The sequence below is a fragment of the Spermophilus citellus genome (genome assembly GCF_964194105.1).
Source record: "Spermophilus citellus genome assembly, chromosome: 13".
In the NCBI taxonomy this organism is placed as follows: domain Eukaryota; kingdom Metazoa; phylum Chordata; class Mammalia; order Rodentia; family Sciuridae; genus Spermophilus; species Spermophilus citellus.
The window spans coordinates 62,398,129-62,424,358 of record NC_138193.1 but is presented as its reverse complement, the minus strand read 5'-3'; the positions used below and the strand labels follow the sequence as shown (position 1 = coordinate 62,424,358).

General features: G+C 34.0%; 1 protein-coding gene across 6 annotated transcripts in view; it reads left to right on the top strand.

The window, feature by feature from the left end:
• Nucleotides 1-25,440, top strand: part of AFTPH (aftiphilin) — a 64,694-nt gene extending 39,254 nt beyond the window's left edge. For 2 of the 6 annotated variants that reach the window (XM_081264803.1, XM_081264802.1), the window contains 7 exons: nt 911-1,037; nt 1,397-1,453; nt 6,115-6,237; nt 11,035-11,095; nt 12,625-12,708; nt 16,829-16,952; nt 24,329-25,440. In XM_081264803.1, coding sequence (XP_081120929.1) covers nt 911-1,037; nt 1,397-1,453; nt 6,115-6,237; nt 11,035-11,095; nt 12,625-12,708; nt 16,829-16,952; nt 24,329-24,473 — 721 coding nt within the window. In that variant the 3' untranslated portion in view covers nt 24,474-25,440. Of the gene's footprint in view, nt 1-910; nt 1,038-1,396; nt 1,454-6,114; nt 6,238-11,034; nt 11,096-12,052; nt 12,093-12,624; nt 12,709-16,828; nt 16,953-24,328 lie in introns of those variants that run through there. The other 4 variants (XM_081264804.1, XM_081264805.1, XM_081264806.1 and 1 more) reach the window with 4 other exon arrangements.
• Nucleotides 25,441-26,230: the final 790 nt, after the last annotated feature.

Below are 26,230 nucleotides of genomic sequence, written 5' to 3'. Positions count from 1 at the left end.
CTGGATTCAATCACCATAACCACCAAAAAAACTTAAGAACTGTAGGGTTGTAGCTGAATAAATGATGGTGCATCAACCTAATAGAACATTACACAACCATTGGGAAAGTCCATCCTTACCACAGGGGATATGTTCCAAAACTCCATGGATGCCTGAAACCTCAAATAGTACTACATTTTCCCTATACATTCATATCTTTTATAAAGCTTTATTTATAAGTTAGGTATGAAAAGAGATTTAAAATAATAATAAAATAGAACAACTATAACAATGTATTATAATAAAATCTATGCAGATTTATTTATCAAAATATTGTATCGAATTCACCTTCTGTAATGATGTGAGATGATACAGTAACTATATGATGAAATGAAGTGACATAAATGCTCAGAACAGCACCTAATATAAAATTTATGAATTCTTTATTTCTAGAATTTCCCCTTTAATAATTTCAGACCGTGGTTGACCATGGGTAGCTGAAACCTCAAAGTGAAACCACAGTTAAGGAGGAACTATTTTACATTTGTAAACAAGGAAATGTTTAAAATGTAAAAAATACAAAAGTATAGATATGCTATAATTGCAACTCTGTAGATCAAGATTCAAGGAGAAAACACAAATAAATAGCTATATTAAGGTAGTGAAATGCTAAGTGATTTCCTTTAATTTTCTTTTATAATAAAAGGCTACATTTCTACTCATTACTGGCATATTGTTTCATAAGAATTAGTTACTTTTCTAATAAGTATGGCTCTTGATTTCATTCACATAACCATTGTACACCGACGTTAGACATAAGATAATTGGAATGTGTAACGTGTCGTGGTCATATTAAAAGTGAAGTTCATAATGAAAACTGTTTCATTCATAATGAAACCTGTTGTTGGTGGCTTTATTATGGTCTTTGCAGAGAACTGCTGGATGTGTGGACCGAACTACAGGATATCCATGATGCACATGGCTTGAGATATCAGTGGGGCGGCTCCCATAGCAACAAGAAGCTTTTGTGCTCCTTAGGAATAGACACACGAAACATTGTGAGTTTGTTAGTACTTTGAAAAATTCTTTCAAATGCTTTTTAAATTTTATACTTCTGTTAAACCATAACAAGCCTATTCCTCAGAAAAGTAAATGTTTAAGTATGCCAACTTTTAAACATCAATCTACCTAAATGTTTCTCCAAGCAATATTTCCCATTTTTAAAAAAAGTCATTTTTAGTGTTTTCCCTTAACTATAAAAAGAGAGAATTGAAACTAGGAGAATTGGGAGAAAAAAAAAAAACTCCATATGGGCAATTTAACAATTAATTTATCCATTCACAATGTATATAATAAAGCATTGTAAGCACATTTTGGAGACTAAATATTGTTCTTTATCTCTAACACATGTTTATAGCTCTTCACGGGCAATAAGAAGCAGCCTGTTATAGTGCCCATGTATGCAGCAGGATTGGTAAGTACAGAAGTGTCTGTGCATGTATTTGTCATTACTGCATTTATTCTGTAAAATCATCTTACATAGAATGACAAGTGTATGTTGACAATTAGGGTTGAAATCTTAGTGATACACACACAAAAATGCCCTTTTTGATATCGTAAGCCCCTTTAGTCTCTGTCTCAGGACATTTTTCAATATTTTATTAATTATATACTTTTTAAATTTTGTTTTAGTTTAGATATACATGACAGCAGGGTGTATTTTGACATATTATACATACATGGGGTATGTAAGGGGTACAACCCATTACAATTTTGATCCCATTCTTGTGGTTGAACATGATGTGGAGTTATACTGGTCATGTTCATATGAGCATAGTATAGAAGTTGATTGGATTAGACAAAGGGGAATGAAGGGAAGGGAGGCAGGATAGGAATAGAAAAGACAGTAGAATGAGTTGAATATAATTTTCCTATACTGTTTTTGAATTGAAAATTATTTTTAGTAATATTAGTGCTTATAACTTTAAAATGCACCTGTGAAGAACTCTCTTCTAAACTTGATTTTAAAAGAAACTGAAGTATCTGAAAACTCAAAGGTGTTTTTTTTTAATCCAAATTGTTATTAATTTTAAATAATGCAAAATTGAGGCAATGGATGTACATAAAAGCTTGGAAATACCAAATTATAGTAAACAATAATGAACTAGGACCCATAATTGTTCCTTAGTTTCTCCATTGTTTTAAATGTATTAATTTTTGTTTTTTCAGATATGCCAAGTAGTCTCAGAAAACTAAGGCATTTTCATTTGGTTCCTTATATAACCTCAGTCACATTTTAAAGTTTGATGTTTGTGTTTTTGGTGAATAAAAATATCTTACCATACTAAAAATTTTCAAGTTATGGGAGCCAATAACTTGTAAAATAAGGAAAAAGATACTGTGTTTAAGAATAGAAAAAAATAACACTTGATAGGAATTTAAATTTTACCACCCACATGCACTTGTGAAAGTGAATTTGCTATGGAACTTGACCTTTTTAGAACCTATAACTTTTTCCATGAATAAACACTAATTGTTATTGAATTAAAACATTTCAGGTTTTTTCTGTTTTGTGAGATTTTTTTTTTTTTCCTGTGCTTGAGCTGTCTTGCCAATTTCTGCCCCTTCGTAAATAGGATCTTATACTTTAAGGTTACCTGCATTATCCCTACATTCTTTTTTACTGTAGGTCAGATACTCTAGAATATTTAACTTTTTGGTTATTTGTATTTCCCACCACTAAAAGAATCACACTCCAGAGGTGGTTGCTGTTAGATTGTCATATCTGAGCAAGAACTAGGAATTTCATTTGTAGGAGCTTCATTATGCTGAAGGCATTAACCTCTTGCTTATGTGTAGCCTCACCACATTAGCCAGTTCTTTGAGGTTTGAGAGGAATTAGAGCTAACATTTATGTTTTATTTTTTTCTACCTTATCACCTTTATTATTGATAATTTTCTTAATCCCAAAGTTTGTTTAGTGCATATAAATGTATCTTCTCTCCATCTTTGTGATGGCATTCATTTTGAAACATATTCTAATATCAAATTTTAATTATATGTGAATTTTTCCTCATGGTACATTTCACATGCATAGGTCAATAATCTTTGAATTGCCTTTGGAGGAATAGTACCTGAAATCATTATTTTGGTGGTGGAGGATGCTGGGGATTGAACTCAAGGGCACTTGACCACTGAGCCACATCCCCAGCCCTATTTTATATTTTATTTAGAGATAAGGTCTCACTGAGTTGCTTAGTGCCTTGCTTTTTGCTGAACCTGGCTTTGAATTCATGATCCTCCTGCCTCAGCCTCCCCAGCTACAGAAATTGCAGGCATGCACCGCCATGCCCAGCTGAAATCATCATTTAATTCACTGTTTCTCAAACTTTAATGTATATCAGAATCATTTGAGAGACTTGTTAAAACATAGATTGTTGGGTACCACCTCCTGTTTCTTTCTTAAGAGTTTTAAAGTATGGGACTTGAGATTTTACACATCTGACAATTTCCCATGTGACACACAAACTGCTGATTTTGGAGACTACAGTTTGAGAACCATTGGCTTAAGTAATGGGTTTAAAATAGAAGCCTTGGGTGACACTAGTAATTGTTTGGCATATGTATATTCTTGCATCAGAGCACTTTAGAGAGCCTATATACTATATAGGGTATTGAGTTAGACCTTGAAATTATTTTCATTTTTCTAGCCACTAGATTAAGACCTTTCACGTATACTGTTACAAAGAATTGAATCTGTGAGTTGCTTTCATTAGCTTAGTCCCTGTTTTACAGGGAGTGGGGTTTTTCTGAAAGCATGTTTTTAGAAATTTACAGATTCTAGCATTACTGACTTGTCAACTTTGATTTTTTTTTTTCCCCTCAGTTAAGGATGGCTTTTGTCTGGAATTTAACCTTTAATTGATAAATAGTCAGGAACTTATCAAATATTATTTCTAAATATGTAAAGCTTCACTCTTTTTAGGTCAGTAGCCTGGATTATCCATTTTTTGTTTTGTTGATACAAAATGTTGATCCCCCACCCCCAGTTTCTATACCCATCCAGAATGTCTTTCTTCAGAAGCCATTGGAACATGATGGTTTACCCTCTGAAATGGCATGTCTCTACCATGCCAGTCTAAGAAACTAAATACTAACTCAAGTGCCTTAGTGGAGGATGTGAAGCTCAGTGGTAGAATGTATGCTTAGCATACACAATGTCCACAGTTTTAACACCAACACCACATACACAAAATAAAACCAAATACCTCATTGGAGTCCAAGATCAAACACTAAGTTGACACTAAAGGATGTAGACATCACAAAATAGAATCAGCTCTCACTTCTCCAAGCATACAAAAGTGGTCCTTTCCTACAACTTCATTCTTATAATCATCATAAAGGGTTGGATTGCCAGGTGTGGTGATGCACACCTGTAATTCCAGTGGCTCGGGAAGCTGAGGCAGGAGGATCACAAGTTCAAATCCAGTCTCAGCAACTTATCAAGGCCCTTAGCAACTCAGCAAGACCCTGTCTCTAATAAAGTATTTTAAAAAGGGCTCAGGATGTAGCTCAGTGGTTAAGCACCTCTAGGTTCAATCCCCAGTACCCCCCGAAAAAAAGACGTGTTAGATTCTTTCCACACCCTCATCCCAAGTTGCATGTATGCTTTTGTGTGACAGTAATAAATATGCTCTTTAAAATGTCTGATTTAAAATATAAGATTTGGGGCTGGGGTTGTGGCTCAGTGGTAGAGTGCTTGCCTAGCATGTGTGAGGCACGGGGTTCGATTCTCGGCACTACATAAAAATAAAAAAATAAAATAAATGTCCATCAACAACTAAAAAAAAATATTTTTTAAATAAAATAAAATATAAGATCTGGCTTCAAAAACACTTGATTATAAAGTTATGATTATAAAATAGTTTCTATTATAATGCTACAAGATTTTCTGTAATCAAAATATCTTTAGTAATTTCCAAGTAAGCTTCATTTGTTTTCAGCTTATTTCAGTGCACAATTTTATGCCAGTTTTTTTTCTTCAAAAAAGGAGGATGTGACCATTATTATGTGAAGCTTTTTCTTAAGAAAAAAAAAAAGAATACTCATGAATATATGTTAAAATTGAATGTCTAAATCAATACACATAATGGTGGGATTCATTGTTATATATTCATACATGCACATGATATAATGATACAATTTGATCAATATCATTCCCTGGTATTTCTTCTTATCCCCCCCCCGTCCCTTTCCTTTATTGATCGCCTTTCAGTTTTCATGAGATTCCTACCCAACACACACACACACACACACACACACACACACCCCTATACACCTTTTCCTCTTTAGCTTCTACATATGAGAGAAGACATATAATCCTTGACTTTGAGTTTGGCTTATTGTGCTTAACATAATGTTCTCAAGTTCTATCCATTTTCCTACAATGACAATTTAATTCCTCTTTATGGCTGAATAAAACCCCATTGTGCATATGTACCATATTTTATTTTATCCATTCATCCACTGACCAGACACCTAAGCTGGTTTCATAGTTTGGCTGTTGTGAATTGGATGTACACCATTTCATCATAACAGTTTAGCAAACATTTTTCTGGTCTGGAAAGTAAAAGATTAACACATATTGATTTGTGTATTATAGTTGAAATATTACACTTGAGAAATTTACTACAGTGTTGCAAAGTATAAACTACAAAATGTAATCTTCTGTATTGAAAGATTCTGGCTTCTATCATTGGTTTCGTTTTTATGCCATCCTTGATGCCATTCTTATTATGTTTACCATTAGTACTGCAACTCTTGAAACAAACCACACAAGTGAGCTTTGGAAATATACAGACTGGTGCACTGAGAATTCTAGGCTCCCAGCTCACAGTGCAGGAGGAGATGAATGTGCATTCATATGAATAAATTGCTGTTCTGTTTACTTTTCAAGCAGGAAGTCAAATTAATTATATCATGTGGTAATTATACAGTGAAAGGTTATAAACCAGTTTTTGGACTGAAAAAACAGGGTGGCGATGATAATTCGGTGAAATACAGTAATTTTTTTTTAAAGTTTATGGGTTGATTTTCCCCCCACCCACCCATTAATGTCTAATATACCTTTTTCAGGGCATGTTAGAGCCCACCAAGGAACCATTGAAACCACTCTCTGCCGCAGAAAAAATTGCTTCCATTGGTCAGACAACCACCTTGACACCAGAGATGAACACATGTACATCTGATCAATTCCAGGTAAAAATATCCATATTTATATAGATGTGTTTTGCATATATTGACACATGTCCACATGTACCTTTTTCCTTACTATATTACTTTGTTTTGATGATGGACATGGTATTGATTGTTAATTAACATTCCTTGGAATACAATGAGCAAATTATCTCTACTTTTCAAAAACAGAAAGGCATAATATGAAAACAAGGTAATTGTGGATAATTTTTTAAACCAGCACATGCCTTAGTCTCTTGACTTATAAAATGAAGAGTTTGAAGAAGGGATCTCAAAAGTATATTGCAGTTTGAATATTATATGATCATAATTACTGACTCAAATCTGGTAAGTGCCAAAATTAAAAAAAAAAGGGGGGGGGAAACAATGCATTTATTCCAACTCTTCAGTTCTACCATGGTATGTTTTTCCTGAAATCCTTTAAAAATTTAGAAAGCAACAAAAGCTGTCTTACCTTTCTTACGCTTTACTTCTTTGGCACATTTAAGCACAAGCTTTATTTCAGTTCAGTATGCTTATATTAAAGTCTGCCCTCTCACTTTGTATCTGGAGAAAATAGGCCTTTTTGGCTTGCTTACTCTTCCCACATCAAATTAGAAACTGACTCAGTGCTGGTTAAACATTGTTTTGTTAGTGAACTCTAACATTTCTAAACCATGTTCTTGCCATGTGTGTCATTTCTTAAGCTTAAATACCATCTTCAATAGTATCTAACACAAAAATGTACTTTTGGATAGCTTTGCCCAAAATGTGTATTCCATTGAACACAAATCCCCAGCAACGGTCTACTAAAATAAGGTTCCAGGGTAAACTAATTGGGAAATAATTCTTATACCTCCAAATCCACTCTTGAAGACTAGCAACACACACAGTAAAGATTCTGAGGAGTCATGTTGTAAATAATCCTATTTAAATCTAACTCATTTCTCAAATTTACTTGGCCCCAAGACCCTTTTGCAGGGGCAGGGAAGAAAAGCACTCCTGTAGAATCAGTATTTTTAAGAACATTAGAAAATGATGCATAGGTCCACATCTCATTTGTGTTTCAAGAAACATCTAATGTTACTGCTGCATACCACAGTGGTTATTCTTGGGCATGGTTTAAACATCAATTTGAAGCCATTGAATTACTGGCACAAAATTAGTGGGCAAGGTAATCTGATGTGTACAGTGTTTGGCTTTACTGATGGTTGGGCAAGCAGACAAGGTGGCTTCAGCAAAATATCTCAGTAGGTAGAATCTTAGTTAACTTTTCTTTCATTGCCTTGATATTGCCTTCTGGCTATCAACTGCTATCACAACCCTGCCTATCTGTGAATATTCCAAAATTACCTCTCCCATAGTACATCTCCACTTCTACTCTGTCAGCATTCTTATTTCTATAGTATAAGGTATTAGGAAAGTAACTACTTGGGACATTTACTGAAAATAAAGCTTTCTTACTGAAACATTTATTGCTAAGTTTTGCTTGCCTTCTTCCTCTCTTCAGCTAACCACTTCCACATGTTCAGCCCCATAAGCTATTGCATATTTTATTGGAGTTAGCTGTTGCCTGTCATTTTTGCCCCTTGTTGATTTGATCTTACACGTTCATTTTATGCATACCTCACAGCTTGTCATCTTTTATATAGTTTGATTTTGACTTGATTAAAAGCATATTCCACATGATATAATAGAGAACATGTGTTAATTTAGAATTCTGTAAGATATCTGACCTCCACCACTGAATTGTATGACCCTTGCTTGGCTCCATCTCTGATTCAGGTTAAAATAGTTAACATCTGAAGTTGCATTGTAAAGATTCTCCTTATATAAAATGATATTTCCGCTAGTCTTTGGCATGCCATATAATTTAGTTTTTATTTTTGGTCATGCAGTAATACTGTTAACATCGTCCCAGTAGTCATATTTTCCAAATGAAATAGCTCTATCCCATAGTACTAGAAGCTTACTAAAATGTGTCAAGAAAAATCTGTGTTCAGTACCTAATTTTTTCTTTCCCACCCCTCCAACCAGCAGTGTTGTATAATTCCCATTGTGACAGTGCTTTTGGGTCTTCTTGTTCTGTCCCAGTTTTGATACCCATTGAGTTTGGTTTTGTTGGACTTTTTTATTTTCAGACTGGCTTAGATTTCTTGTAACCATTGTATCTCTTCTTAAGGAATTAAAATGCTTATTAATAATTGTTAATGGTATTTTTCTGAGATACTTTTACCTGAAAAGACAGCTCATGTGTAATACTGATACCTTTTGTTTTTATTCACTGTCTTTTTTTTCTTTCTTTGGTGGGCGGAGTGCAAGGGATTGAACCCAGGGGTGCTTAACACGGAGCTACCCTCCCAGCCCTTGTTCACATTTTATTGAGGCAGGGTCTTACTGAGTTGCTAAGGCTGGCTTTGAACTCACGATCCTCCTGCCTCATCCTCCCCAAGCTACTGTGATTACAGGCAAATACCACCACACCCAGCTCTACCCACTGAATTCAAAGGTCACATTATTCCAGGTGCCATTACTGCTTGCCCCTCAATAAATACTTAAACCGCACGTTATTCACCGCAATAGAGCAATATTTCTGACAAGCAGTAATAAAATTAGTCCCCACTACCAACTTCTCATGGGATGCTTGATGTGACTTTTTTAGTTGTGAATCAGAATTTTAAAACTAGAAGAAAAAAATATCTAATACCATAATCCATTTTTTCAGAAAGAAAATATTTGGAAAAACTGAATGACTTGCCCCAAATCATACATTAGTGGTACCACTAGGACTAAAATCCAAATCTGTTTCCATTCTGCATATTTGTTCTTTTTGTTATGACCTTGTTTTCGAAGTGCTTTTGTCTCTGCAGTAATCATTTATACCACATTATTTCAAGTTGTTTTAAAATGCTTCATCCGAGTGCTTTCTCTTTGAGTTTCCTTACCTGTAAAATGTCAATAGCCAATTTTTGCTTACCTATTGTTTTTCATCTTCATTCCTGCTAAATGTTGATTTATGTTCATACCCGTTCTTATAATTTTGGTTGTGTCCTCAAAATGCCATATACCTGTATGGAAAGCTAATATTCCAACAAACCACTGAGATATTTCTTAGTACCCACCTCCTTGACATTATTTAGATAGAACATATTACAGAGTTTGCTTCATTCATCCAGAAATTTTGTTATTGCACAAATCTAGGTTTTGTCCATCCATTCATTGAGTATAAGTAAAAGGTCTTATTGATCCAAAAGTGGAATAAGTTGAATCTGCTGGACTGCTTAGTTTTGTTTTCTGGGATGAGCTCAAAAAGGTCTTTTCTAAATGTTTATTAATCTTGCCAGATAGATTTTAAACTAAACATTTACCAGCATTTTAAAAACTTATTTGAAATAATTATACATTCATAGAATGTTGCAAAGATAACACAGAGAAATCCCCTATTCCCCAAGATACATCTTACATAATTAAGGTACAGAATAAAAACCAGGAATATGATATTGGTATAATATGTGTATGTAGTTCTGTATTACATGTAGAATTATTACCACTGTAATAAACATACAGAACTCTTCCATTACCATAAAGAACTCCCTTAATAGTCACATTCCACTCTCCCCAACTGTCTTTTATCCATAGAACCTCTAATATCAATGTTTTACTTGGTTTTTATTCTCTTCCTCAATGTCCAAGCTGGACCAAATTTTTGGAAATTAAACACTTAATTTTGCCTATCAGTAGTATCCCAGTTATAGCAACACAATTATAATATCATGGGATTAGACTTTCCAAAATTTCAAATTTCCAGAATTCAGGCTTCTGTCCACAGTGTCTTTACCTACCCAGAAATATTTTTTTTTAAAGGAAAAGATGACATGTTGATATTAAAATTCTAAAAAAAACACAAAAACACAGGTTGTTCCTAAAAGTTGCCCACAGCATTCCAAAACTAGAAGAACCAAAAATTTTTTTTCCTTTTAAGAATATTCTTAAAATGAAATGAATACTCATTTTTAAAATGTTTTTAAACTACCTTCCATTTTATATAAACATTTGCTTATTTTACCTTTATATTTGGCAGTTATGAAATTTTGAAACCTAGAATAGTCAAATAAGTTCTGAAAATTCTTTTTAGTGCTTTATTTTAAAAATTAAATTCTGTTATCAGATAATTTATAAGTCAGAGAAGTTTTTTTTTTTTTTAATGAAGTCCCATCTTCTATTGGCTCATAATTTCTTTTTGGAAAATCATAAACTTAGAGACCTTGGACTTTAAACCTTCTCATTTTATAGGGAGATCACTAAATTAACTGAAATATACAAAGGTCATACAACTAGTTACTTACTGGTTACTTAATGTTGAACAACCCAAATCTCATTTTCAGTGTGGTACTTTCTCTAATGTGCTATATTTTATCTGTTAAGAAAGTTTAAATGACCAGTCATTTAAAATAAATTTAATCACTTCTTAGTGAAAAAAGTCCATGAGTTTTTAAAATATTTTCTTATTGATCAAGCTAATAGTTTGACAGAATCAGTTCATAAATTTGTTTGAAAATGTAAAGATAATCCCATTTCTGAGGTGAAGTTTTTTTTTTTAATGTCAGTAAGCTGTACTGTTTATAAATCTTGCAATTTCAGTTTGTGTTATATTTGTAGGTAACCTTCTGAAATTGTAAATTATCCCAATTTTTGTCTTTAGGTACTTTATTGCCTAGTAGTCTTATTGTAATAGTTTTTTATTTTGCTTTGTTTATTAAGGATTCTTTACGTTGCTACAACCTGTACTGATTAATTTTGATTTTTGGTTTTCAACTCTAGGAGTCTCTACCACCCGTCCAGTTTGACTGGAGTAGCAGTGGCCTTACTAACCCTTTAGATGGTACGTCTCTCCGTAGAGCCTCTAGCACCAGAGCTAGAGTTAAGAAAGCTACAAAGTTCAGACAAACTTCTCTCTGCTGATTTCCCTTTTTGTTTGAACATAACTTATCTTTGGAAATTCAGGCTTTCTTTCTAAATAGTAATTGCTCAAGAGACCAGCTGTTACTATTATTAACAGTATTTATGGTAGTAGCAAGGTACAATTTTAGCTTCTTTATCTTAGGTCAAAAATAAGCTTATTGTTTACAGATATCTAGATAGCTTAAATGATATTTTAGCTAGGACTGATTTATTTGAAATTTTTTTTTTTTGTAGTTTTAATTTACTGAATTTTCTTGAATGCAAAGTCTTAACGGCTAGAGGCTGCTTCAAAGCACAATTATTTAACCAAAAACAATGTGCGGATCCATATTTATTGACTCAAAGTAGTTTTCAGATTTAATATTTTATAGAGCACTTATATGCAAATGTAAAATGAATGATTTTCATGATCCTTTTCTAAAATTTATCTCCAAATGCTAGTAGGTAGTTCCAGAAAACGTTGGTTTTGCTTATAGCTTTAAAAGAAAAATCTGAAAATGGAGTAACTTATTCTAGTAATGTGGGGTCTTTAAAATAACACACAATACTAGTTTCTAGTGTTCACACCACAGGTTTTCAGTGGATCCTGAGATATAATTGTTCCTACTCCTTGTGCTGCTTAAGTTTGAGCCTTTGTCCAGAATATCTGTCATTATTATCATCTCAATGGCAGTTGTCATTGCCATTGTCTAAAACACCATCAGTTTTGCCTTATAGTGTAGGTCCTAGGATATCTGGAAAGCATCCAATTGAATAACAGTGCTGAAGGAAAGCCTGGATGCACCTTTTGCTGTTGTCTGGTGTCTTTAGTCAAATCATCATGCTTTTTATTAACAACTTCTTTAAAAATGTATACTATTTCTGATTACTGTTTCAGAGTTAAAGGGGAACAGTACAGCTTGAGGTTGCACATCAGGGTAGGGCAGTTATGACATTCCTTATGATTTTATTTTAAACTAAGTTAATGTGTGGTGCGTGTCCTGAAACTGACAACTTTGTCATTTTTTTAAAACACCATTAATTAGAAACCAGTATTACTAACGTGAAAGATTGATTTGGGCATGTATAGTGAGTGATTTAATGTTGGGTTGAGATTAAAGTATTGTTTCCCTTTAACGGGTATGCTTTCCCCTCGATCTTTCTGGTATGGCTTCCAGTTTTGATTGAAAGAACTGAACTCCTAACTAAAACCTTACTAAGTGTTACGTTCTTTACATTGTACATGAGAAAATGTACATTGAATTAAATTGTTACTTTAGAAATGTCCTTAGTAATGAAAAACTAATACTGTATATGTTGTTTTAATGTTGATTTTTTTAAAATGTGTAATGACTACTAATTATAACCTGCATGTTCAAGTGTGTGTCTTACCCCTTTTTACACATAACCCCTCCTCCCTTGGCTTACCTTCTGTGTGGCTGCCTACCAACACGGTCACTGAATTTCAAGCTAGTGGAGGTTCCACTCTTCTGAACCTTGATTTCTTTGGGCCCGTGGATGACAGTAGCTCTAGCAGCAGCACCACAATCCCAGGTCAGCAGAGTGTTAAAACCACAATTCTAGTTAATTTACTAAAAGCATGACCACAACACTTGACTTTCCTATAAACAAGGAAACAAGTAGACTGCATTCTCCATAATGTCTTTTTAATACTTTTCTTTCATCTATCTGTTGTTATTTTCTGTTATCTGATTACAAGTGACTTGTATGAGATATTTTTTAGGAAAAACTTTTTTTAGAGTGTAATAGAGGTAGCAATAATATAGTCCTAATGTCCTTAGACAGTTAAAGGCAAGATTTTTCCCCCCATAAGAAGATAATGTGAGGTTTTTATATGCTTATTTTTAAAAGCATATTCTATAAAGCCACTTGAAAAAATAGACTTGAGATATAAGAATATTTTAGTACACATAGAAACTTTACATTGTAGTACCTCTGATAACATAACTTTGAAATTCTAGCATTTTAGTTTATTAGTGCTGCTAAATATATATTTAGGTTCCAGAATGCTGGAGTTAGCACACATCTACATAGAACTATTATTGTTTTTATGTAGCTCTTAAATCAAAAGTATACTGTTAGTTTTCCATGGATAAAAAAAAATGTTAACAAATTTAATAGTAGAAAAAATTGCTATGAGATACTAAAAGTAAGAAATTAAAACTTACTGGAGTGCCTGTTAATATTTAGCCCTGCAAAAGTTCAGTTCATTGACCAAAGAACTAATGTACTTTGTCATTTATAACTGAATAAAGGATTAAAATTTTAATGGCATTTTTATGTTTATATTTGTTTAGTATGATTTTAGTGAATCCCTGTCATTCCTAATTGTGATCTGGTACTCATGCCACATTGATCAACAGGCAGCCACTGGGGTGCTATATAGATGCCAATACTTAAAATGCATAGTGAGGATCCCTTTCTGTGACCACTAGTGAACAATTTCACAGCCAGCCTGGTTCCTGAGATTTTGCTGGTTTTGTTTTGTTCCATCAGATAACCCACCCAACCCACTTCCAACAGTTTAGGAACATGATAGGATATGGAGGTTATGACGGTCAACTAAAGGTGAACCTGGAACACAGGATGCCCTTTTTAAAAAATCTGATAGGGTAATCTGATCCTGTTACTGGGAAGTTCCAAAGTCCTCTGGTACAGAATGACAGGATTCCTCAAATCTAAGTTCCTGGATATCATTTTTGTTGTTAATTTTGCAAGCATACCAAAAAAACCAATCTGTGTCTGGTTTTGACTTAAAACTGATATTTTACTGTTTACTTAAATTAATTCTAAATATATCTGATCTATGGAATGACCTGGGTGAGCTAAAGTTGCCTGACATTTTATAATACTTAATTGGAGGGGGGAGCAACCAAAAACTTGTATATCACTTTCCTTATTACTATGTTCCCAAGAATTAATCATCAGGGTCCCATGTTAAATTTGTTCTCAAGTTTGTTTTGTCACCAAGTATTACAGTTTAAATGAGGTCACTTTGCTTTTGGATGCCTAAAATCCTGATTTAGTTTTAATTTTTGCTTACATTTCAAACTCATTTAAAAAAATTCATAGAAGCACAAATAAACTGGCCATATAAAGAAGTATAGAAATGGCCTAATAATCAGCCGCAGTGTTCACAGCTGCAAGAAGAGTAAGCCATTTCAGAAGCTTAGTGCTATAGTAGAAGTGAAATCAACGTGGTCAAATGCAATCCTCATTACTTTGGAACCTTTTAAATATTTCTGTTCACTATTTTCATTAATATGCTCTAGCTGCTGTATAAATTGGTTATAATAAATTTGCTTTGGCTTCTTTTTATTGCTATTGGGTTTTGTTAAAACTTACATCAAGCTACAGGTACCAACACTTTAGTATTCCACATCACCACTTGCTTGTACTTTTTCTGACTTGTTTCTGGGAAAGTCATTTTGTCTTAGCTTGCAATTAATTATTTTGTGTGTGATTCTTAGGAGGTTGGCATAGAATTTGGTTGGCTAGCTTTAATTATGTAAATAAACTATGCCTCATTAAGGTTGTGTTTTAAAAAACTTACATTAAAAAAATTACTCTCCAATTACTAGTGTACAATAGGAAGTTGTCTTGTTTCTTTTAAAAAAACATTGGTGGTTGTGGTTTTTTTTTGGGGGGGTTTATTTGGGGAAAAGGTGTTTGGGCCTGGAAAAAGGGATGATTTGTCATTTTTTTAAATTTTCATCTGCCACTTCATTATTTGACAGCCAAGTATCCAGTATTTTATAAAACCAACTAAGTTTTAGTGGCACTTTTCTGTTGCCAGTCAGAATGCACTTTTTTATTCTGTATTATACTTGGATATCAGCTTAAATTTTGTGGTTGATTGAAATGTAACCTTTACCAGCAGAGGAGGGAAGTGCACTGAGTTCATTTTGTCCCTTTACAGATAATTTCCAGGTTTTACATTGTAACTGCAATCCATATACTTACTATAAAAAATAAATATCCTTTTTAGACATACTTTGAAATGTACCTTAATGAAATATTAAGAACTTGGGAGAGTCAACCTACATTTTCTATAGCCTTCCTCCCTTGTTGGATTTGGTAACTGTGGAAGCTGCTTTTGCTTAATTTCTGTAAACATCTGAGATCTGTTTAAATTTGGTGGTCATCTACAGAACCGGTTAATAGAAGCCAATTCCTGATTCTTTTTCCTTAACCTTGAAATATCCTGAAAGGAGGGAACTTACAAATATATGCATTATAATTTTGTCTAATCTTGGAGGCCTGTTTAAAGAAATAAGAAAAATTAGACACAATAGTATGTACCTGTAGCCCAGCTACTCACAAGACTGAGATAGGAGGATCACTTTAGCCCAGCAGTTCAAGACAGCCTAAATAAAAAAAATAAAGAAAGAAGGAAAAATGAAAATTCAAGCTATAAAACATTTCTTTTTACTATCTGTTTTTCTGTTATACCCTGAAACTCCTGAAGTTTCTGTTCACGTAATTTGCTGATAATAGGGAGAAAGTTTACCTTGGGTATAAAATAGTTAACTTTTCAGTAGTAATTATTTAATAATATAAATCTATTACATAGGAAATATTTAAAAAATCAAAAGGTTTTAGGTAGATTTTTACAGTAAATCTAAACCTCTTTAATTCGTATTCCTTTTGACTTACTATAGATTTTTGAACTATTGGCTACCAGACAAAGATGAGAATACAGAAATACAATAAACCCTGGAGAACTTTTTCATTTTAAAAAGTTGTGTTTTTATTTGCTTTTTCTGAAAATATTTTATTCTTCCCACCTTTTAACCTAAAGAAAGAATAGTATGGTATATATTTAGTAATTTGATGCTTTGAATAATAATAGTTCTTGTCTGTCTATATATATATATATATACATTTTTTTTTAAAATCAGGGATTGAACCCAGGGGTGCTTAACCACTGAGTGACATCTCCAACCTTTTTTTATTTTTCATTTTAAGACAAGGTCTTGCTATGTTGTTAAGGCTGGCTTTGAACTTGGTGATCTTCCTACCTCAGCCTCCCAAGCACTGGGATCATTGTCATGCACCACCATGCCCAGCAGATAGTCTGAACTAACCAAATCAATTATCATGTTTGAAAGTTTATATGAACTTCCAAATCTTTTGCTGTGGAAGAAAATAATGAAAAAAAAAAAAAACTAACTTGTTAGGAGGTTGGGAGAAAAGAGGGTTTTAAAATTAAGTTAATAAGCCAATTTGAAAATTGGGAATGTCGCATTATATAATAAATCATATGCATTCTGTTTATAAAACAGAGACTTTTGCTGATGCAGTGGTGCACATCTATAATCCCAGCTGAAGCAGGAGAATTGCACATTTAAGGCTAGTTTCTGAAACTTAATGAGACCCTCTCTTATAAAGGGCTGACGATGGCTCAGTGTTAGAGCATCCCTGGGTTCAAACCCCAGTACAAAGTAACAGGAGTGGGGGTTGTATTTTACAAATTCTCCAAAAAGTAAAATTTCTAATTTAAAAAATAAGCACAGTATTACAGTGTTTTAAAGCTATATTGTGCTTGTAAAAGGCTCAGATGTTTACAGAATACTACTCTTGCATCTTGGATTGTGACTAATTAAGTTACCTCTGCAGCTTGCCATCACTGACTGTCATTTTATACTATAAGGTGTGGATCCAGAGTTGTATGAATTAACAACTTCTAAGCTGGAAATCTCCACCTCAAGCCTCAAAGTGACTGATGCATTTGCAAGACTCATGTCCACAGTAGAGAAGACAAGCACATCTACCAGGTAAAAAGTTAGGGTCAATTAAACCCTCATTTTGAATTCTGAGTTAAAATAGTCCAAAGCGAAAAGCACATAAGTTGGCAGTCTTTCAATATATTGTTTTAAAAATCACTTTATAAAAGCCAATAGATGTCTAAATCCAGAACATAGTATCAAATTATGCTTAATTATTAACTTTATTAGAGAAGAGTTATTTCATAAGAAAGGACTAACAGATATGATTTTATTTCTCTCCCCCACCCCACTTTGTAGAGAATCTTTCTCACTGAAGCCATTGTAGAAACATTTATAATTCATAATTACTGGGAACACCATCTTAGGATCACCTAGACTGATCTTTTTTCTTCCAGGCTAAGACAGAGAATAGCCACTTGTATTTTCCAAAAGCTTGCTGATCTGCATCTATGATTTGGGACATGAAACCTTCCTTTACCAAGCTTCTTTGGACCCTCTTTAAGGGCATAGCCTTTAGAAAAGCTATATCCCAGAGTTGGAACCAAAACCAAGGATTATCACTTGGGCCTTATGTTGAGAATTTAGAAAACCCTTAGTTTTATATAATTAAATGTTGGAATAATGCATTGCTTTGACATATTAACCACAAGAACAAGCCAGTTCCTAATAGAAATGTAATTATGAGCCAGGAAATCACTAGCCTAAGAGCAATACTGGTTGGTTGGCAGGCAAGCTCTGCTTCCCAAATCCATAATTCATCTGCATTTTAAAAAGGAATAGTTACCTGCTATTTGCCCACTTTGAGAGACGTTTTAGTGTCATCGTGTTAAATTCAGAGTTACCCGTTAAAGTCAGTTCTTTTATAGAAAATTGATTATTTCCCTTTTTGATGTATGAAATGCTGTCTTAAAATGTAAGCTTGAATGACCATTGCCTTTTAAACTTTATTGTGTGTTTATATCCATTCAACAGGTAACAGGTATTACTACATATAATTTTAAAAACTGTTGTTATTTTATGAGTACCCTTAACTTTTCCCTAGAACAGGTTTGTAACATAAGTCCTTTTTTTTTTTTTTAAATATTTTTAGTTGTAGATGGACACAATACCTTTATTTTGTTTAGTTTTTTTAATGTGGTGCTGGGGATCGAATCCAGTGCCTCATGCATGCTAGGCAAGCCTTCTACCACTGAGCCACAACCCCGCCCATATAGGTTCTATTTTTAAAATCCACAGAGTCTTTCCATTGTTCTTATTGCCCCTTGTCATTGTAGTATGCCCCCTGGCACTGCCAAAGCCGCCTTTTAAATGAAAATACTTGTAAATTGCAGTTCCTGTGGACTTTAGGCTTCTTTTTTTCTCTTTCTAAACAAACCATTTCTTCAAGTTGAAACTTGTCACACAGATTTCTGATTGATTTTGTTTTCTGTGTAATCTAAAAGGAAACGTACATTTGACTTTAAAAAACACAGAAGCCTACTGCCTTTGTTGTCTGGCCTTTTCCCTTCTATTTCTGGGACAACCCTACTGTTCGCTCACATTTTTCCCCCTGTAGTCTCACTAACTAAACTGCAATAGTTTTGGAAATCTCAATGTTGAGAATTCATTTTTTGTACCATTAGGAGGAGCTCTAAACCACTTTGCTGGCTGCTCTCCTAATTTTTAAAACTTATCCTGCAAACTACACTAGGGAACATTTCTGACACCTATCGTTTTTAAGAAGTTATTCTCCTTTTATGTAAGGGTATTCTGAACTAGAAGAAAGCACTAAAACTACAGTGTACATCCTGGAGGTAGTAGTACAGCTGGATTGCATTACTTTCTAGTTCTTGTCCAGCTTTGTATTTAAAACAAAATAACAAGTAGCCAACTTTATATTTTGTTTCAAGGAATGTATATTGTTTAAAAATAAATAAGTACATGCCATTTGCACCTGAGAAATGCAAATATCAATTCTTAGTATTAGAATTTAAGGTCTTGGGGCTGGGGATGTGGCTCAAGTGGTAGTGCACTCGCCTGGTATGCATGCGGCCCGGGTTCGATCCTCAGCACCACATACAAACAAAGATGTTGTGTCCTCCGAGAACTAAAAAATAAATATTAAAAATTATCTTCTCTCTCTCTCTCTCTCTCAAAAAAAAAAAAAAAAGAATTTAAGGTCTTATACTATAACATATCTCCATGAGTGATTTTTAATTGTGCAAAAAAGAGGCAGGTGGCATATATAATTTCAGAAATTTTAATTTTCAATATTTTGGTTGTTTTTAGGTTTCGTTTCATTTTTCTTTTTGTTTTGAATAAAATATAGAAAGTAAAGCTCACCAAAATTGTCTCACATATTGACAAAACAGAAGATAGAGTGAATAAGCTTTGTGAGGGCCTGTCAGATAAGAAAGGGTTAAACAGTGGTTAAACCAGACATAGAATGCCCATAATCCCAGCTACTTGAGAAACTGAGGCAGGAGGAAAGAAAGTTCAAGGCCAACTTAGGTAACTTAGCAAGACCCTGTCTCAAAAAAGGAGGAGGACTGGAGATATAGCTCCGTGGTAGAGTGCCCCTGGGTTCAGTATCCAATACCACGAAAGAGAGAGGAGAGAAGGAAAGAAACAGTGATTGAGGTAAAGGAAATTTGACATGGAACAAACAGCATCCTACTCTTCTCTAAGTATCTTTTTTTTTAATTATTTTTAGATGTTGATGGACCTTTGTTTTATTCATTTATTTATATATGGTGCTGAGAATCAAACCCAGTGCCTCACACATGCTAGGCAAACACTGTACCACTGAGCCACAACGCCCGCCCTCTAAGTATCTTTGAATAACTAAACACACACATGTTCCTCTCTTTTCAGTACATAGGTTGTGAATGTAACTTCTCACTAAGAATGCAAGTTCTTAGATAGTTGTATCTTCTTTTCCTTCCTAAAATAGATAAAATCATTTAACTTACATCAATGGGTGACCAGCTGGTTAGTCTAATTGATGTTTCTACAAACCAAAGGACTAGTTATAAAAGGGATACTTTTTGTCTTTTTATTGATTAATTCATATACCACAAAATCTACCTTTAAGATATATAATTCAGTAGGATTTCATATATTCACAATGTTGTACAACTAATTCTAGAACATTTTTATCATATCCTCTCTCCCAAAAATGCCCTGTACCCATTAGCAGACACTTCCTATACCTTTCTCCCTCTATTCCTTAGCAATCTCTACTCTGCTTTCTATCTGTGGATTTGCCTACTCTGTTTCCTATAAATTGAATCCTATAACATGGCCTTATATGTCTGGCTTCTTTGCAGTTTTAAGTTCATCCGTGTTGTGGCATATGTCAATATTTAATTCCTTTTTATGACTACATGGCTGTATAATATTCTCTGGTATGGAAAAACATGTTTTGTTTATTAATAGGTTATTTTGCTATTTTTAGTATATGTGCTGCCAGAGTGAGCATCATTTTCACTTTTTGAATGTCAGGAGTAATGCTGCTATGAACATTTGTATACAAGGACGAATGTTTTAGATTCTCTTGCAAGTGGATTTGCTCCGTCATATGCTAATTTTATAATTAATCCTTTGAGGAACTGCCAAAGTTTTCCAAAGTTGATGGCACTGTTTTATATTCTCAACAACAGTATATGAGCATTTCAATTTCTCAATTCTCACCAGTACTTGTTATTTTGGATATAGCTACCCCAGACAGTGTGAAGTGGTATCCCATTGTTGTTTTATTTATGGTACTGGGGATTTAATCCAGGAACACTGTATCACTGAGCCACGTCCCCAGCCATCCTTTTCATTTTTTAAATTTTGAGACAGGGTCTCACTAAGTTGCTAAAGCAAGTTCAAGGCCACCTAGCCTCCTGCCTCATTCTTATAGCTAGGTGGAATTTCAGACTTGAGCCACTTAGTCCTCCATTATCATTTCATTTGAATTGCCTGAGAAATATTTGCCTATTTTTTATAATTTGTAACAGTTCTTTGTTGCAAGTGCTAGACTTTTATCAAATATATACATTGCAAATAGTGTCTCCCATTCTGTAGGTTGTCTTCACTTTTTTATAGTATCCTCTGAAGCACAGATGTTTCTAAATTGTGATGAAATTGAATTTTTATGTATAATATTTTTTTTATTTATGCTTTAGGTCTAAGAAATCATTGCCTAATTCAAGGTCAGGAAGATTTACATCTAGGTTTTTTCGGAGTTTTATAATTCCATCTCTTAAGTCCTTGATCAACTGAATTAATTTCTCTCTATGGCATGAGGTGGGGGGACCACAATTTTTTTTTTTTTTTTTTTTTTTTTTTTTTTGCATATGGCTATTCACTTGTCCTAACACATTTATTTTGAAAAGACTACTCTTTCCCCCATTGAAAGATCTTGGCATGCTTGTTTACTTGTTTAAAAAAAAAAATTTATTGTTATAGGTGTTTATTTCTGGAATCTTAATTGTATTCTGTTGACAAAAAGGGCAGATCTTAGTTAGAAAAGACATAGATAAAAATTGGGTTATGGCATGTAAATTTTGTTTTTCAAGTCTTCCTCAAGCATTTCTTTTTTCTTACATTCTAAGAAGACTAGCTTATATAAGTGTACAGTGATTAAAACAAATGCTCAAACTATAAATTATGTGAGCTTTTTAAAATTTTAAAATACAACTTCATATTGCCTCTGAAATAAAACAATTGATATAAACCTGAGAAGTAATCTTTACCAAAACTTTACCAAAATTTCTGTGCTCTCCTTTCCCACACCCCAGCTGCACTCCACAAATGGAGAAGTTCAATTGGGTGCAATTTGTTATTTTTAAATAGCCTTTTTTACTACAGAAGCAGTAAGGGATATTCTAGGAAGTTATTCTTTCAAGTCTTTTCATGCAAATATGCATGCATGTCTTTTTTAAACCAAAAATTATATTTTGTGTAGTGATATGGGGGTCAAACTCAGGGCTTTATGCATGCTAGGTAAGAGTGAGCTATATTCCCAGCTCCCAAAATGAGATTTTATAATCCATCCTGAATGGAATCATGGAATCAATCTTTATAATCAATGATATATATTTGCCAATTTCAGTGAGTTTTTATTTCACGAAATACCCAGACTGTATTCATGTTTTTCCAAAAATATCCTGCTTTATACAAACCAATATTCAGTTCAGGATAATTATATCTAGACATTATGTCTCTTATGTCCCTTATAACCTAGCATATCTCCCCTTTTGTTTTTTTGTTAATATCAGCTTGTTAAAAAGACTAGTCCAGTGGACCTACAGAATGTCCTAAGCTTTGGAGTTGTCCATTTGCTTCCTTAAAGTAGTATTTATTAAATTCTCTATTCTCCCAATTTCCTATGAATATGAAATTACATCTAAAGGGCAGACATGATGTATGGAGTACATCATAGGTGTTATGTCACAGAAGATACCTGACATTTGGCTGACTGCATTGTTAATGATGATACTGTTCATTGGTGAAAGGCTGATCTTTTCCATTCTAGATTGTTTTTCACATTGAGACTGGAAAGTAATGTAAGCAGTTGAACATTGGAATGATGCAAATATCCACTTCTTCAAAAATCCATTGAATAGTTATGCCACCATTTAAGTGCAATGGAAAAATGTATATTTTAATCAGAAACAATGTTAGATTGCTATTCTGTTCTTCTAAAAAAAAACCCTAGAAATTAGTTCAGTGGTTGTTCTACTGATATGCCTCAAGCTATTGAACTAAAAGTCTGTTATTAGGGGCTGGGGTTGTGGATCAACGGTAGAGCGCTCGCCTAGCAGGTGCAAGGCCCTGGGTTCGATCCTCAGCACCACATAAAGATAAACAAAATAAAGGTTGTGTCCTACTACAACTAAAAAAATAAATATTCTTTTAAAAAGTCTGTTAGATTTTTCATTTATTCTATAAAGTCTTATTTCAGCCTTTTCGGAATTAGTAACAACAGAAAAGTCTAGGTATTAAGTGAAGTCCTGCATCTAATCTTTTTTTTAATTTCACCACTAACTTCCTGCTCACTGTCCAAATACAAAATATTTAGGTGAAAGAAACAACTTGTGTCATATCTAATAGAGTACTAATTGTCCTTTTCCAGAAAAGAAAATTGGGCTTTCTAGAATCCATTTAAAATCATCTTTGGTCTAAAATTAATAATATATGACTATAACTATTCCTTCAATATATTGGACATCCTAGGAAAAAATGCAGTTTGGATTCAGTCGTGTGCTCCATTTGGGCTACGTACACTAGGACAACCTGACTCTCCAGGAGTTCTTCACATCTATTCTAGGTGCCAAATTGGTCACTTCTCATGGGAGTTGGAGTGGTATAGTAAAATAGACTTCATCTACAAGACCCATAAGATTAGAAATGGCCTCCCCTGGGTTCCTTCCTGCAGCCAGTCTTCATGCTGCTTGCATCTCAGCTGGCTGAAGGCTCTCTTTCCTGGAATTTCCCACTGGGGATAAAGAAAGCCTGAGGTTAAAATGACAAGCCTTGTGCCACACACATTTTATGTGAAGATAATTTTGGAAGTTTCACAAGGGGCAGTTTGAAATCCAGTCAGGCCAAATGTTTTTAGGGCTTTGTAACTAATATTTCAGTGGAGTAGCATGTTAAAATTATGGCTGGGTAGATGCTTTTAGCCTTAAGCTGTGAGCTGTACACATGTACATGTGAATATCCATAAGCACATGCCTTGCTTTAATAAACATACAAAAACAGGCCTTGTGTTTCTGTTCACGAAAGAGTTGGCATCTGGCACAGGAAGCATAGAATGCAGAAGTACAACCTTCAGGATCTAGCAGAAGAAAAGATGGTTGAATACCTGAAAGTTTAGTTAGAGCACTGGGGGGGGGGGATGTAGTGAGGGCTCTATGAGGTGTTACAAGGGCTGCTTACCTAGAAAGGAGATGTTTAGTCAGTTTTTTCGCTGCTGCAACTGAAAGACCCCACCAGAACAATGATAGAGAAGGAAGGATTTATTTAGGGGCTCATGGTTTCAGAATTCTCAGTCCCTAAGTGGCTGGCTGAATTCCTAGGGGTTCAACGTGAGGCAGGACATCATGGTAGAAGAGTGTGGCAAAGGGAAGCAGCTCACATGATAATCAGGCAACAGAGAGACTTCCACTCACCAGATACAAACATATACCCCAAAGCCATGCCCCCAATTCCCACCACCTCCAGCCACACCGTACTACTTCAGTTTACACTCAGTTAATCCCTATCAGGGGATTAATCGCTGATTGGGTTAAGACTCTTACAACCCAGTCATTCCTCCTCTAAACCTTCTTGCACTGTTTTTCACATGTGAGCTTTTGGGAGACACCACATATCCAAACCATAAGAATGGATTTCCTCTCATTTGACCTATTGCAAAGTCCCATTAACGTACTTTCTTTCTCATTTGTTGATAGGAAACCGAAAAGAGAAGAGCACTTGAGTGAAGAAGCTATCAAGGTGATTGCCAGCCTTCCTGACTTGACATTCATGCATGCCAAGGTGTTGATGTTCCCAGCCACATTAACACCTTCCACCAGCTCCCAGGATCAAGCAGACTGATAACTGATGTGAACTGGACAGTTTCAAATGCTTTCTCTCCTCCTCCCTTCCCTACCATCAAAAGCATACCTGCTTTAATTAAAGAAAATTCAAGTTCAGCTGATTTGTTGGTAAGCCGCACTAGAAAGGTATACATAGTAATGTATATTTATTTACATACTGAAGTCCTAAATTTATATTAGAAAACATGTAAATAATTGGGGGTGAACATTTTTGAAGATTTATTCTTTTTGTGTTGCTGGGGTGTATACATTTATGTCTTTGTGAAATACACTGGTGGTGTCCTTCTTACAAAACTTTTGAAATAAAAAAATTAAAAACTCAAAGCTCCACTGTCTGAAATCCCCTTCAGTCTTTTCAGATTGCTTTGAATGTCCTCTTCATTTTTCATATCATATGTTGAATCACTTTTGCTGTCATAAATAAGCTCCAAAGTCCCTACTTAATTTTTTTATTTGTGTGTGATGAGTTTGTTTCAGATCTGGCTTTTGTTATCAATTTTGGGCTCTTTTTTAATCTTTTCAATCTGGCATATTGCTGTTGGACCTTTTGCAAGGTACTTCATCGAAAGCTCTTTTGTTATAGGGTATAGATCATTGTCAGAACTTGATTGGAGGGGTTTAAAAAGATTGTGTCTGTTTTAAATCAGTTTGATTTGGAGAAGGACCAAATTATATGAATGTCTTACAATGAAATTTAGTTGTTACTGATTTTTTTTTTTTGGTTCTATCGTACCACTAGTTTTTGAGGATTTTGCACAGTGTAAAATGACATAATCATAGATTGCTATGGTTTAGGCTGTATATACAGTAAAACTATGGGTTTTAAATGTTTGGGGAAATTCCTATGGAAAAAAAAAAGAGACATGTAGAAGAACCTCTAACAAGGTTAATGTGCATGCCCAAGGTCTTTTGAGATTTCAGTGTGTAAATTTCCTTTTAGCTTACACAAAAATAAAATAATTTAAAAGAAATTTTAGCCTGGTGTCTGTGTAACTTTTATATAAGGAAACATTTAATGTGTTTGAATATGAGATTTTATCCAATATTAATGTATTTCAATCCAAAGAAAATCATTTGGTGGACTTCCGCTTTGTTGAAATAAGAATTAGAATCTGGCTTATAAGAATTGGATCAGTACTTTTAGTAACTTAGCTATTTTTATATATACAACATGGGATTCTGGAAAAAAATTCCCATCATTATAACATGTCATCACAATATTGGCAAAATTAAATAAGAATTTATAGGAAATTTTCTTTTCTTTTCCAAGAAAATGTACAATGAAATTAAGGTGAGCAGATTTTTAGAAATTAATTATAGATTATTAGATGTTAAATCAGCAAAAAAGTCACATGACCTATCGTAAGCTACAGGCAGCCAAGAGTAGCCCACCTTACTTACTCACACTGAAAATGTTACAGCAGAACTCTTGCATCTCAATCATTGTCAGAGATTTCCTGGTTACCAGGTTATTGCCTGAAGTGATAAGATTCTACTTTCAGCCATTTCCCCTACTTCCTCCCACCAATCCTTTTCATAGAAGGCTTTTCTTCAGAAGTCATATTTCCAATGCCTGAAGAAACTTTCGAATGGAAGATGATAAAATATTCCTCAGCAGAATTTTACATGTGTCAGTAATTGAAGCTTAAAGAGCTGCTTCTATAGTCTGACAACTAAATTGTAATGAACCCACTTACTAGCTGCAATATTGTAAGAAAGTTAATCAACTTCTGAGCCTGAATTATATTAATTCTA